This window comes from Barbus barbus, assembly GCF_936440315.1.
Source record: "Barbus barbus genome assembly, chromosome: 7".
NCBI lineage: Eukaryota > Metazoa > Chordata > Actinopteri > Cypriniformes > Cyprinidae > Barbus > Barbus barbus.
This window is the reverse complement of record NC_136735.1, coordinates 15,087,772-15,101,191: the sequence shown is the minus strand read 5'-3', so window position 1 is coordinate 15,101,191 and position 13,420 is coordinate 15,087,772. Positions and strand designations below refer to the sequence as shown.

General features: G+C 36.7%; 1 protein-coding gene across 1 annotated transcript; it reads right to left on the bottom strand.

The window, feature by feature from the left end:
• Positions 1–5,303: 5,303 nt before the first annotated feature.
• Positions 5,304–13,364, bottom strand: LOC306873301 (F-box only protein 8-like). Its single transcript, XM_079422494.1, has 6 exons — positions 13,150–13,364; positions 10,465–10,813; positions 9,429–9,555; positions 8,760–8,878; positions 8,337–8,533; positions 5,304–7,180 (listed from the first exon to the last, which is right to left on the bottom strand). The coding sequence occupies exons 2-6, from the start codon at positions 10,803–10,805 to the stop codon at positions 6,993–6,995; spliced, it is 972 nt and encodes a 323-aa protein (XP_079278620.1). The 5' UTR covers positions 10,806–10,813; positions 13,150–13,364; the 3' UTR covers positions 5,304–6,992.
• Positions 13,365–13,420: the final 56 nt, after the last annotated feature.

Below are 13,420 nucleotides of genomic sequence, written 5' to 3'. Positions count from 1 at the left end.
TTAGACACATCACATTATTATTACTGTATTTATTTTGAATAGGATGACAGTAATCGTGATCAAACGTGAAAGAGAAATGGCTTTAAGAGCCATGTGTCGTACTGGCGCTCTGTCCTCTGAAGTCAATATGAATGTGCTTTCCGTGCATAATGCACACACACCTCTGAGTTTTATTAACTTGGTTTCTTTTTTACAACGTAGTAATGTGTGAAAATGGGGAGGGTTCATAGTCAATTAAGACTAGAAGCAAATCTCCACAGTGTTGCACTGAAGAACTCTAATGAGGAAGATGATGATTATGATAATAATAATAACAATAATAAGACAGACCATACAAATCGCACAATCGCACCTAAAATCAATGACATCGGAAACGAAAACTGTCAAAGTGAAATCCGTGCGCTGATATTACCAGATGAGATAAGCATAATTGTGATCATCAACTTGATGAGAAAATTGGGTAGGCTATTAAATTAAATCCTTATTAGAAGTAGCTACAAAACTAAAGACTGAGATGGAACAGATAAAAATGGTAAACAATGATGCATCAGCAGTAGCCTAGTCATGTTGCGCAATATTTAGGGTCAAAAATAAATAAATAGGCTACCAAATACGACAAACATGTAGTTACGTTATCTGTGCAAAACAATGTAGCTGTGGCGATTTTCCAAACAATGGACTTGCGAATGTAGTATGTTTCTCCACCAGAGATCAAACAGTTTGACACTGGCGCAATGAGCGCAGCTCATGAAGGGGATCCGAGTGCTGTGTTGGGTGCTGGCTGGGGAAATGTTATGATCTTGTAATTACGGGTCTTGGACAGATGCATTATCCAGGCTCAGCGTTGGAGCCACTGGATATTATTGTAGCCAGAGAGCCGGAGGGCCAGACACCTACAATCGAGGAGAGGGGCTGACCCTGCTGGCCCTGCACTACGGCTCCTGCGCCATATTGCACATTTAAGCACCAGGGTTTTCCAAGTTCACCGGCGTTGTTGATTAACAGGCCAGCTTTGAGGGGAGATGATGTCTGCATTCTCCAAACGAGTTCCCAACAATCCAGTGAGGTCATGCTGATCTGGGTCACTGGAATGGCTATATTAACCCGTTTTGTTTCATGTTGTCCCCTTTAGCATTTGTTCTATTTGTATTTCTTGTATTTTCTGTCTTTCTTTCTTTCTTTTTACTTGGGATTTATTATAGTGATTGGTAAAAACATTACGAGTTAATTGCAAATGCTCTAATGTTGGTATATGCTCTTATTTTTGCTTCTACATTTACTACGTTAATTTCGCAGAAAAACGATAGGGAGTTTTATTTATTTATTTATTTATTTTTTGGTGGGATATAACTGATATAGGCTACCTTATTTTCCCACTGTCTGCAAACGAATTTCAAGCATTCTCCTAAACGTGTCAGATATATATAATAGGCTATACTATTATAAAAGTTATAAAAGATTTAAAAGTTTGCGCGTGAGTCTTGTGGTAATCTACTTTAAAATAATGAATAGGCCTAATATGTCACCCTAAACACCTAATAAAATTGGAAGCAAGTAAAGAAATAAGCAACAATAATATGTTTTAATGAACAGCCGATTCAGGTGATAATGTATGACAAATAAAATAATGAACCAAAATGATACAATTGACAGCTATTTTCTTCCTTTTTTCCGTGTAGATCCTCACATTTTAAACAAATCTTCTATTGCCACTTTAGGGATTTGTATGATGGTGATATCGATAATTTAATGGGTTAAAATGATGGTGTTAGGTGTGCAGATTTGGCAATCAGGAGTATTACAGAACAAGGCCCTAAAGATAGATACATAAAAGAGAAACTGTTCAACAGTCAGAGCAGTGGTTGGTTATACCTCTATATAAAATGTCATGCTCTACACGAATGTCTTCCATCGGCTCTGGGGTTCTGGAATAACTCTTTTCTTAATCCCACAAGTGTCGGACACCGGCAGACGTCAAGCGTCCTGTATGGCATGATGATGTGACAGTGGACAGCCCCTGTCAAAGAGATACGGCTTCATGCATAAACAAACCATAAAACATACCTCTGCGATCACGGCCTCGGTAATATTTAAGATAGGTTTCAATAACTCTACTTGCTTGTGAAGAGCGCTTGCCCGTGTCTCACATGAAAAGCTCACCTCAGACAGGTAAAGAAACAGCTCTCAGAGCGTTTGATGCTGGTTTTGGCACAAGCTCACAGCTGTGGCACACCTGTGGAGAACTGTACGATGGACAGAGTTCGTGAAGGTCGTTTATAGCGTGAATGATAGAAGAATTTAAGCATCACGGACCTGATAGGTATAGCATGCTCAGCTCGTTTAGGAAGCTCATATCATCTCCACTGTTCTGATCTTATAAGGTGCGCTCACAAATAAGAATTTTGATCAAAAGAACACGTTACTTTAATACCATATGAGATATAATCCTACCCTTTGATATTGCCTTTATAAAAAAACTTGAATTAAGCATAGGTCTGTAAAAATATTTGGCCTCAAGACAAGTTCAGCCAAAAATACTAAATTAATCTGCTCACTAGGCCTATATGTAAATTATTATTTATTTTTTTCAAATTACGCAAAGGTTTTGGAGATTTACTATTTTACTGCTAATCTTGAAAATAAATAAATTAATAAATAAAACTAAAAATAGCCTATATGGCACCATTTAGATCATATAAGCCTTTTGTGAGGTGACCTGACATGTGGCCAAGTATGGTAACCCATTCTAGAAATTTGTGCTCTGCATTTAACCCATCCTAAGTGCACACACACAGCAGTGAACACACACACACACTTTGAACGCACTCCAGGAGCAGTGGGCAGGCATTTATGCTGTGGCGCCCAGGGATTTTTTAATAGGCCTATTTATTGATTCATTTATTTTGAAAACGAGGATAGATGTAGGCTATAGTCAGTTCTGTAAGGCCTATTTCAATCATGCATCTTGCAAAAGGAAATGATGCAGTTCCAGGTGTGTCCATCATCAGCACCACCATTCCTGCATCCAAATGAGCATGTCTGTGAAAACATGGAGCAAGGCATTTTCATAAACTAAAACAGGTAGACAGTATAGGCCTATATTAAATTCTTATGAATTTTAAAAGCGTTACCACTATGCTGAAAACAAACAAACAAAATCATCTTAAGCCAGCCAAAGGTAGTTTGCTGGTCTTAGCTGGAGTCTCACAGCCTGGCCAAAATGGTTCAACTGGACAAACATCCTTGCTAAGGATATACAGCACATTTCTCAGTTTAGCGAGCTTAAAAGCAACCTTCAAAACCAGCCAAAAGACCAGCAAACCAGTTTTGACTGGTAACCTTTAAAAATAAAGTAATTTATCGCATTGTCTCAACCATGACATATGACTAAGGAAGTCAATCAATCTAAATAATCACTCTCTCAGAAATTCTTGATTATTTAGTACAGAACATTGCGTTTGAGGCGGTGGTCGCTGGGTGATGGTGGGGGTGGTTTGCAGGAAACAATTATAGAAACAGGGGCACTCCCGTCCTCAAGCACAGGGTCTGGGTTATACCCGCATTATAGAGGAGGACACCTAGAGGGCCAGCCTAAACAACCTGCCGTCATCACACAGAACAGCTATACCCCATATCAACATTTGTATTTACATATAGGCCTACTTTACATAGAATTGTTACAGAACACACACAGGTGTAGGCCTACTGGCAAATTGCAAGATCACAAGGCTATCCACAAGATTTTTTTTTTCTTTTTCTTTTTTTTTTTCCCGGAAAAAAGCTTTTGAAATCAAATTCATTTATTCGAAACAAATTTAGACGATATCCAGGGTAAATCAGGGCACACAAAGAGAGAGAGGGAGAGAGAGAGGGAAAAAAACAAAAACGAAAAAAACAGACGCACTCCTTGTGACCTTGTCTAGGCTACATTGGATCTGCATCAACGACCCTGTCTTTCAACACACAGGAAAAAAAATACAATTGATCGACTTCAAAGAGAGCAGCTCGAACAAGCCTCCATGGCCCCGACAATAAATGTTAATATTAAACTAAAACCAAAAATCCAATTACACAAGACATTTGCTATAAAAGCGGAGACCTTTGGGTTGGCAATTGTGGCTCTGTTTTTTGAGCATCATGAAGTTTGGCATCTGCTTGGCATTCATGCCGACGAACGAATCGCGTGAGAGAAACACTATTAAAATACACCAAGCACTTTCCCAGGAGAAGCGACATTTCCAAAATAATATTAATAGCAGAACATTCATGATCTGTTATTCTCTTTAAAGTCGCGCAGATCAGCTCCTGCTTCCGATATTATTTTATTAACGTTAGAATAATTCTCGGATGACTCTTATAGGCTAGCTAATATCATTTATTTAGATTGTTTTTTTTTTTGTTTTTTTTAAATCTTTTGTGTAGCCTACTTAAAACATTAGGCCTATTAATATTATTGTCGTTGTTGTTATTATTATTGACTAATTGAAATAGTTTAACAAGGCCACCGTTACAGAAGTGTCAGAATCACAAGGTCTTTGTATTTTCTCCGCGGTGTCAGGAAGACCAGAAGTAATTTCAGGCGTCAGAGGCTCGCGCTGTTGTATTGATGAAATGCAGTCATACTGAAGGCAAGGACTTCATCAGTCATGCCAAATTATAACCAAAGCTCTGCCATTACACCTGAGAAACATAACGTTACCACAGATAAACATTTGAACGACAAGCCGAAAAAAGTATGGGCCTGCTATAGTTAGGCTATATATTTGCAAAAATAACGGGTATTTTGATTGAAACTTTTCACTATTTAACTTGATTACATATTCAAGGTCGGGCAAAGTAATAACATGAATCATATAGTTTGTTTTATTATAAGAAGTAAGGGGAAACCGGGGCCAGTTGTCACACATTTTACACCCATGAATATTTGTCAGAATACCGGTGTTTATTTTTTTTAAAGGTAGGGTAATATACGGGCGCATACCTAAAAGTTTTTTTTTTTTTTTTAAGTGGTTCTCTTAATCATAATGGCATAAATGTGTATTTAAAACGCATACAGTGCAGTCTTATAATATAGGCCTATCAGCAAATATATCAGTTTCTTGTTTTCAAGCTTATATCAGAAATGAACAGTTTAATAATCTCATACTCTTTGGCTTCAAATTGGACCGGGAAATGATAATTCTGTCGTGATGCCTTTCCTATGCAAAATAATCTTATACATAAAGCAATCCTATTCAATGCGACAATAGTTTTCTTTTGTCTGTCCGATAAATGTTTGCTCCAAGAAGCAATGGCCTCATATAGATAAAGGTAGGTGTGTGATTTAATTTAAGTTGCAATTTATGGAAAAGCATTCTTAACTTATCCCACTCAATGAAAATAAATGTCATATTTAAACATACAGTTTTTACGCTAAGGATCAGACAATACACACGTGACTATGCAAACAGCTTTGCAAAGTTTTATTTATTTTTTGATACAATCTATAAGTGCGTTAGTCCAGTGTTATTCTGAAATCTATATTAAACAAATCTTTTCTGCACTTTAACTACAGTTAAGCAGATTTGTTTAAACAGAATTGCATTTGCTGGATAAATACCTACTTAATGGAGAGCATTGTAAAAATAAAGATCAAAAATCAGGGACAGATGAATTGTAATCTGTTAGTAAAAATACAGTTCTTTCAGCGCTGGATAGCAATGGTCAGAATTATGTAGTTATTGACATGACATTTCACAAATAAATGCTGCGACATGGTAAATATGCCAAAAGTGCAAAAGGACAGAATTCACTCTTTTAATTGAGAGAAAAACCACAACTCTTATTTAAAATACTCCAAAATAAAATTTAATGTTTATAAATCTCTATACTTAAATACATACATTATGTGCAAATAAAATGTCCAACATTAAATTAAACTATGCAGAGTGTGTGAATAATAATAATTCTACATTATTGTGTACATATTTAGTATTTAATCCTCACTATTGGCACCCAATTGTAGTAAGTCTGAATAAAAGAAAAAAGAAAAATACCCACATTTATGAACTGGGAGTAACTAAAAGACAAGATGTCCGATGAATTATTTGAGAAAAAGAAAATTTCTCTGGCTGAACATACTCACATGTTTAGATGTAATGGATAGCTAATTTATTTTGCTTGTATATGAAGAATTTGTGTGTATATAATTTATATATGATTGGAAAATGGTCTAACCATGCATAAATGATGCAAAAACCCCCCCCCAAAGAACTTCAACAATCTGTGGAAAGATGACAAAAAAAAAAAAAGGTACCTATGAAAGATACGTAATAAAAATTCAGTGCATACAATGTCTCACAGGGTTTTACTCTTCTCAAGGAAGATGAGACGTGCAGAAAAAGAAAGCCCCCTAAAACAAGAAAGTACACACAGAATAATAAAAAAAAAATGCTTTTGTTCATAATCAATATAAGTGTGCTGTTTTAGTCGGTCAATCCTTTGATATCACAGTGACCATAGACTGAATGCTTTAGACTTGCCTGAATTTTGTAGATATGGCAAAAAACTTGACATTCATTTGATAAGCACGAGAGGTTTCCAAATCAGAACGAGGAAAAAAAAAATATATATATATATCTTTGTAAATATTATGCAAGCCCCATAAAGTCTACATTCAACTTTAACTGACTTCATAGCTTATCTCATATATCTACATGTAGCTACATGGTTTTGCATCTTTAAGCGGTTTGTGGTAGATAAACCTTGTCGCTACCATTGCTAGCCTGCTAACAACTGACTTGCTTTTGCTGATTCTTCACATTGTGGCTGTCCTCCACTCCTTTGCAATGCAGCACATCATATCAAGGGCTTCACTCATGAGACTTCAGTTTAAAATGACCTGCAGAGTTCTGACAGTGTTTCTTCCAGCTTCAAGCAGAATCCTTCCTAGTGCAGTCGCTAATGTTTTGCGTACCAGCAGTCTCTCTCTAACGTGTCAAGCGCTGTAGTGCCTAGGCCGCCACGTGGCCGATCAGATAGACGTTGTCATAGAGGTGCCCTACAAAGTCCTCGCTGATGTTCTGAGCAGCCCGCCGTGTGTTTCGAATAAACTCCCTCTTGGACATCTTGTTCTTTACATGAGGGCTGGTCAGATCGATGGAGAGAAGGATGAGGGAGTAGCACAGCACGTACACTGCATCTGCAAAACCAGAAGAGAGAGGGGTGTTGTTTATGACGTTTAGCACAGTTAACATTGTAACCCCTTCTTCAAATAAAAATGTCTGCATTATGCAGAAACATCTTTAATAAAGACAAACGTAGAATGATGCTAAATGTGAATGGACGACAATTTCCAATGTTTCAACAGCTGATTTATAAAGCATCCATAAATGCTAAACAGTTTCCTAAATGCATCCAGCTTTATAAGTTCACCTTAAATTCATTATTTAATGAAACTGACATAATTATCACAAAGCAGTTGCACATCTGTGTATATAATAATATTAATGCATATTGTGATTTGTCTATTTATCTTTACATTTAAACATAAATGTTGCATAGTTTAATTTACTGGTATATATGAGTGTTTTGCACATATTTTCACTTCAGTTTTTCCCTTTATAAATCCTGATTTGCTTCTCACTTTTGACGTAGGATGAAATCCATGGAATTTAAGATGAAATTTAGTTGTACATGCATTTTATATAGAAGGTCCCTGCTTTACATACTTCAGAGAATTGATCCATATTGTATTTACTTAATGCCTAAAAACTTCTGTTTAAACCTTTAATATTACGATGAGAATCTAAAGGTAAAAAAAAAAAACCTCATCTTGGCGCACATCTTGGCTTGAAGTGGGAGTTCTGTCAGTAATTTTAATAATAAATCAATTTAATAATAAATCTTCCTGCTTGAACAGTAGCACACATGCACTACAAGTCACATGTTATTGCAGAAGGTAACTGTGATTGGCTGGACTCAGAGCAGGGTCCTCTTTTGTTAACACTTTAAGCCAGCAGGCTTAGCTCAGCTTTAGAAGCAAACGACGGTGTTAGTACATGGATTTCTCACATGTTGCTCCATACAAAGACGAGATCTCACAGATCTGCAGCTATTAAATTATAGTTGACTAATCATGCAATCTGTGATTTGTATGTACTGATACTAGAACCAGTATTTCAGCTTTCGTTTTCGCTTAAGGTAAAAATCTGTGTACGTCACTTGTGATCTGCTGACACACCTGACAACCAGCAAAGCAAATCACAGTGATATTGATGTCACAGTTACACACTAGATCACTCTGTAGTACAAGTGCTAGTCTGGGATCTTTTATGCCTGTATTGTACTTCACTTACCAGGACTTAAGCCCACTTCCTGCACCAGAGTGGGGTTACAGGCACAGAAACGATGAGAAAACTTAGTGATGAGGGTCTCCAGGTACTCGCCCCTCTCCTCCGGGGCATGAATGTGTCTGAAGAAGTCTCTCAGTGCATTAGGGAGGAACTGGTTACTAAAGTTATGAAGTGTGACAAGCTCATCCAAGACATCTCGCCTGCAAACACAGTAGTTTCAATCTAGATTTTTTATTATTATCATCAGCAGCAGCAGATTACTATTTTCCCCTCAAAAACTAAATTTTAATCAGCATTTATCAGCTGTAGACTATTATTTATTTATAATGTATTGATTTGTCACAGCTTGGTGGAAGTTACAAAACTGCACATCTTATACATTAATAAAAGACATTAATAATATACATTTAAAACAAACAAACAAACCGTTCATCAAGATAAATCTGCAGCATCTTCCAATTCAGCATTCTGGTATAGAATATAAACTTGGCAATTTCCTTCGGGTGGTCCACAAGAATACCTCCGGACATGAAGTAACTGATACCCTGAATGAAAGACCCACATAAAACAGGGTGTGGGGATTAGGAGGAAAACGAGAAGGAGGGGGCACGCTTTTTTACCAGACACTGCGATTTAGTCCGGAGCAAGGCTATCGCATGTCCTTTAAGTGGACAGCTAAAGCTTTGCTAATCTAACCTAAGACACGAGCGAGGGGGAGTCAAGACATTCAAATGCATCTCTGAACAGAAATGATGTTTTAAGAGCAGCCTGCATGAGAGAAAAGCCATCCATTTTGTTTTAATCCGGGTTGTGGTCTAAAAGCCTATGTCATGCACCATTATTCATTCTAGGCGAGCTTGTAAAAATAATATATTTAGTCTGCAGTATGAGCATTTCTGGGTTATGTGGGAATTTACAGGGTGGAGGAGGAAACCGTCATATTAATCATAGCTAGCTAGTCAGAATTGTATTTCCAAAGCACATTGTGGCTATGATCATTTCTCTGTTTCTTGCCCATTTAAACATTAAACGGTTTGCCCTCTAATTAAAGAGACGTTATTGTGGTGAGAGAACAAAAGCTTGTATTTTTTGTACCTCTTGTGGGTTGGCGTTGAAGGTTAGACTTCCTTCATCTAATTCCATGTAGAGTTTTCTGTATGAAAATCCAGACGGAAGCCTTCGGTTGTATATGGAACAGTGACCCCAAGTGGACCTGCACAGGCTAGAGGGCAGACAAAGAAAAACAAGAAATTGAATTGGAGAAATGCTAATATCATTTCTTTAGTAGTGAATATTTGAAAAAGAGGTCATACATTTTTTTAAATATCATTTATTTATTTATTGATTGAATAGCTGAAAATCTAAAAGCAGAAATAATATCATTTAGTTAGCATAATATCCATTGAAACATTACACTACCATCCAAAGTTTAGAATTTTTTTTTTCTCACCAAGGGTGCATTTATTTAATCAAAAAATATTTTTTTTTGTGGAAACTGTGATACATTACTATTCAAAAGTTTGTACAATACTTATTGTACAAAAGTACAATGAGTAAGAAAAAAGAAAGAAATTAATACTTTTATTTATAAGTGAAAATATAGACATTTATAATGTTATAAAATATTCCTGTTTTAAATAAATGATGCTCTTTTGAATTTTCTAAGATAAAAAAATTATCATTATTTCCACAAAAATATGAAGCAGCAAAAACTGTTATAGTTTTTAGTTTTTATATTACTATATAATATAATTAATAAAAAAAAACTATTGAGTACCAATAATAACTGATAAATAATTAACTAATTAAGCAGCATTAGAAGGATTTCTGAAGGATCATGTAACACTGAAAATAAAATAAAAATACAAATAAAATATTAACAAATATTAAAATAGAAAACATTTAATTTGCAATAATATTTCACATCATTGCTGTTTTACTGTATTTTTATGAAACAGTGGATATTATTTAAATCCTTAAATGCAGCCTTGGTGAGCCTAAAATACTTCTAGCAAAAACATTTAAACAAATCTTAATTATTCCACACTTTTGACAGGTAGTTTATTAAGTTTTGTCTCCCTTATGTAGTTTTCCCTCAAGATTTTATATGGAAGCTAAAAACATCACTAACCCCTGCCACAGGTACTCATCATTTCCCAAGTCCTGCCACACGCAGGAGGCCAGGCACAGGTCGGTAGCATTCAGGTAGGAGAGGATGGTGATGCTGAGTTCGGGCGGCAGCATCTCAAGATCGATGAAGCCCTGCTCCTCTTTGCCCTTGCGGACGCGCAGCAGGTGGCTGATGTCGGTGCCGGGCACCTGGCAGTGCGGTGTGCGGCGCTGCAGCAGCGTTTCATCCAGTGGGGGCCCCACCCTCCGGCCCTGCTCTCTGTCCCGCTGGAGGAAGCACTGTTCACTGTACTGCTGCTGCAGCTGCTGGTTCCTCGCCACCCTCCACAGACCCTGACCCATCTGCAGATCTGAAAAATTTTGCATTTGAGAGAAATTCAACACATACATATCTGTCTTCAGGCCTCAATGCATTAAAATAGTATACTATAATACTAGTTTGTGTATAGCTTGAGAAAAAATGTAGCATGTATTTAAAGAAGCATTTACAGTACACTTACTGGTCAAAAGCTTGGAAAGTGTGAGATTTTGTTACTGTTTTGGAAAAAAGTCTCTTTTGCTCACCAAGGCTGCATTTATTTGATCAAAAATGCAGTAAAACAGCTAAATATTATTACAATTGAAAATAACTGTTTTTCTATTTGAACAAATTTTAAATTTTCTGTGATGGAAATGCTGAATTAATTTTGCCTTCAGAAATCATTCTAATATGCTGATTTGGTGTTCGACCATTATCAGTTATTGGTGCTCAATTATTAATAGTTTTTATTATTATCAATGTAGATTGCTTTAAATGCTGTAATCTAAATGTCTGTACTGTCACTTTTAAACTATTTAATTGGTCCTTAATTATTATTTATTTTCTTAACCCAATCTTACATACCCCAAACTGTGGAAACAAAAATATATTAAGCAGCAAAAACATTACAATATTGAAAAACATTTTCAACATTAATAATACAAAGAAATGTTTCTTGAGCAGCACAACAGCTAAAGGATCATGTGACATTAAAGACCGGACTAATGATAAACCATCACAAGAATCCATTATAAAATAAAATATTCCAAACCTTCCAAAAGCATTCCAAACTTTTGACCAGTAGTCTATATACAATGTTTTTCAAATGTAAATTTCAATTTGAAATGGAGTAAATTGAGTTCCAGCATTATTGCTGATCTGTTGCATGTGGAACATACTTTTTTGTTATTACTGAGAGTTCTGGTCTTATAGGAGATCAGTTTCTGTTTTTGATTTCATATACATTAAGCAGAAGAAGCTGATGTAATCTCAGCCATCTGAGACATTTGATATGGACAGGCCAGCCTGCTTTTATTTCTTGTTTTGCTGAAAGCATTTGTATATAATATATTCTCTTTTTGTATTTATTTATTTATTATTAAAGGAAGGCTTTGAGTCTACAGCCTTTTATCTCTCTGCCTTCTGTAAAACTAAACCAGAGTAATCCAGAGGCCTCAAGCTCTCAGCACTTTATTCTTGATTTAGATCATTTCAGTTGGGTCCCCGAATCCTTACCTCATCAGAGCAAAACTGCCTCTAGGAAACTGTTTTTAGTGCTAGTGTGCAGTAGTCAGCTGGGAAATAAAAGCCCTGATGGCAGCTTTATCTCCATTGCAGTAGCACTAATCCTCTCTTGGAGATATGCATTAAGCCTTTTTATGTGGCCCTGTCTGACTCCCTCCAAGGGCCTTCCTCTCTAAAACATGTCTCTTTCTATGAGAAGCCTTGCTATTCTCGTCTCTAATGACCTCTTGAAAGCACTCTGGTTGCTCTCCTTGTCGCCGAGTCTCTAGCATGACAGGCTTTCTTATATGAACTTGACATATACTTGCTCGGGACTGACGTAATGCTACTGCACCTGCTCCTTGGCATTCTGTAGGAGGAGCTTGGGAATTCTTAGACCTGCTTAAAACATGGACCGGAAATCTGAACAAGGTCAATGAACTCTTACAAGCAATTTCCCTCTGCTTTTCCTAAGGGCAGGAACAGCTCTTAAATCGTTTTATTTATATATTATGCTTATTAAAGTTATTTTTTTTTTTTTAGACATGGTTAAGCTCATCTAACTCTTGTTGTGTTTCTATTTAAAGTGAAAGTAAACAGGTCTGGCAACCCCATGCATGTTCTAATTGTGTTACTCTTGACAACAAACTGTTTACTGTAAACTGAGAAAGTGCATTGACAAGCTGTAAAAGAACAAGCTATAGCACAAAATCCTATTTACAGTATCTGAAAAATACATTTTAAGTCAGTTGATTACGCAAAGAGTACTGAAAACGTAGTCTAAGCCTTGACCTAAATTTCTAGCTTTATTTGCATATCAGTAGCCTTTCAGATTTCAGTCCTAACAAAGGAGAACTCATCTGACACATTACTTAAATATAAGACGTTATATATTTAATAAACATCTCTTATTTAGAGTTTCACTCTAATAAACTTGTGAGTGTAATGACTGACACACAAATTGAGGTTTTCTACAGCTTTTAGCAATAGGTCTTCCATCATGTTTGGCTGAAGCACAAAGTCCCGCCTCTCTCTAAAACGATTGGTTGAAATTCCAATTTGACACATAAACCCGAACTCTGATTGGACGTTGCGCAAAGTGGCGCATGCAAGTCTTCTATTTTTATTTTCGCAGCGTCAATCGCTCAAAGCAGCACCACCCACCTCTGTGTATGTGAAATACTTCTACCGCCGCCGCGACGAGATGACTTGCTCATCTGCCACTGTCTCACGGATGAAATTATCGCAGTCCTTTAACAGGAGCCCAGGACAGCCATCTTGACAGCTCCAACGCCGCTGATCGAGATGAGACAGTCCTGTGACACTATCTATCATTCATCAGCCTGTCTCTCCGCCTCCCACGCCACTCTGGCCAGACTGACGTTTCTTGTTATTGGTGGAAGTGACGCAAATCTCTCCGAGTAAATTAACCACA

Bases quoted from the DNA above. Each gene is read 5' to 3' on its own strand.
- LOC306873301 (XM_079422494.1), bottom strand. From the start codon at position 10,805: ATGGGTCAGGGTCTGTGGAGGGTGGCGAGGAACCAGCAGCTGCAGCAG. The intron at 9,556-10,464 runs GTTAGTGATGTT...TCTGCCCTCTAG, and splicing joins GATGAGTACCTGTGGCAGGG to CCTGTGCAGGTCCACTTGGG. The intron at 8,534-8,759 runs GTTTGTTTGTTT...CTGTGTTTGCAG, and splicing joins CAGATTTATCTTGATGAACG to GCGAGATGTCTTGGATGAGC.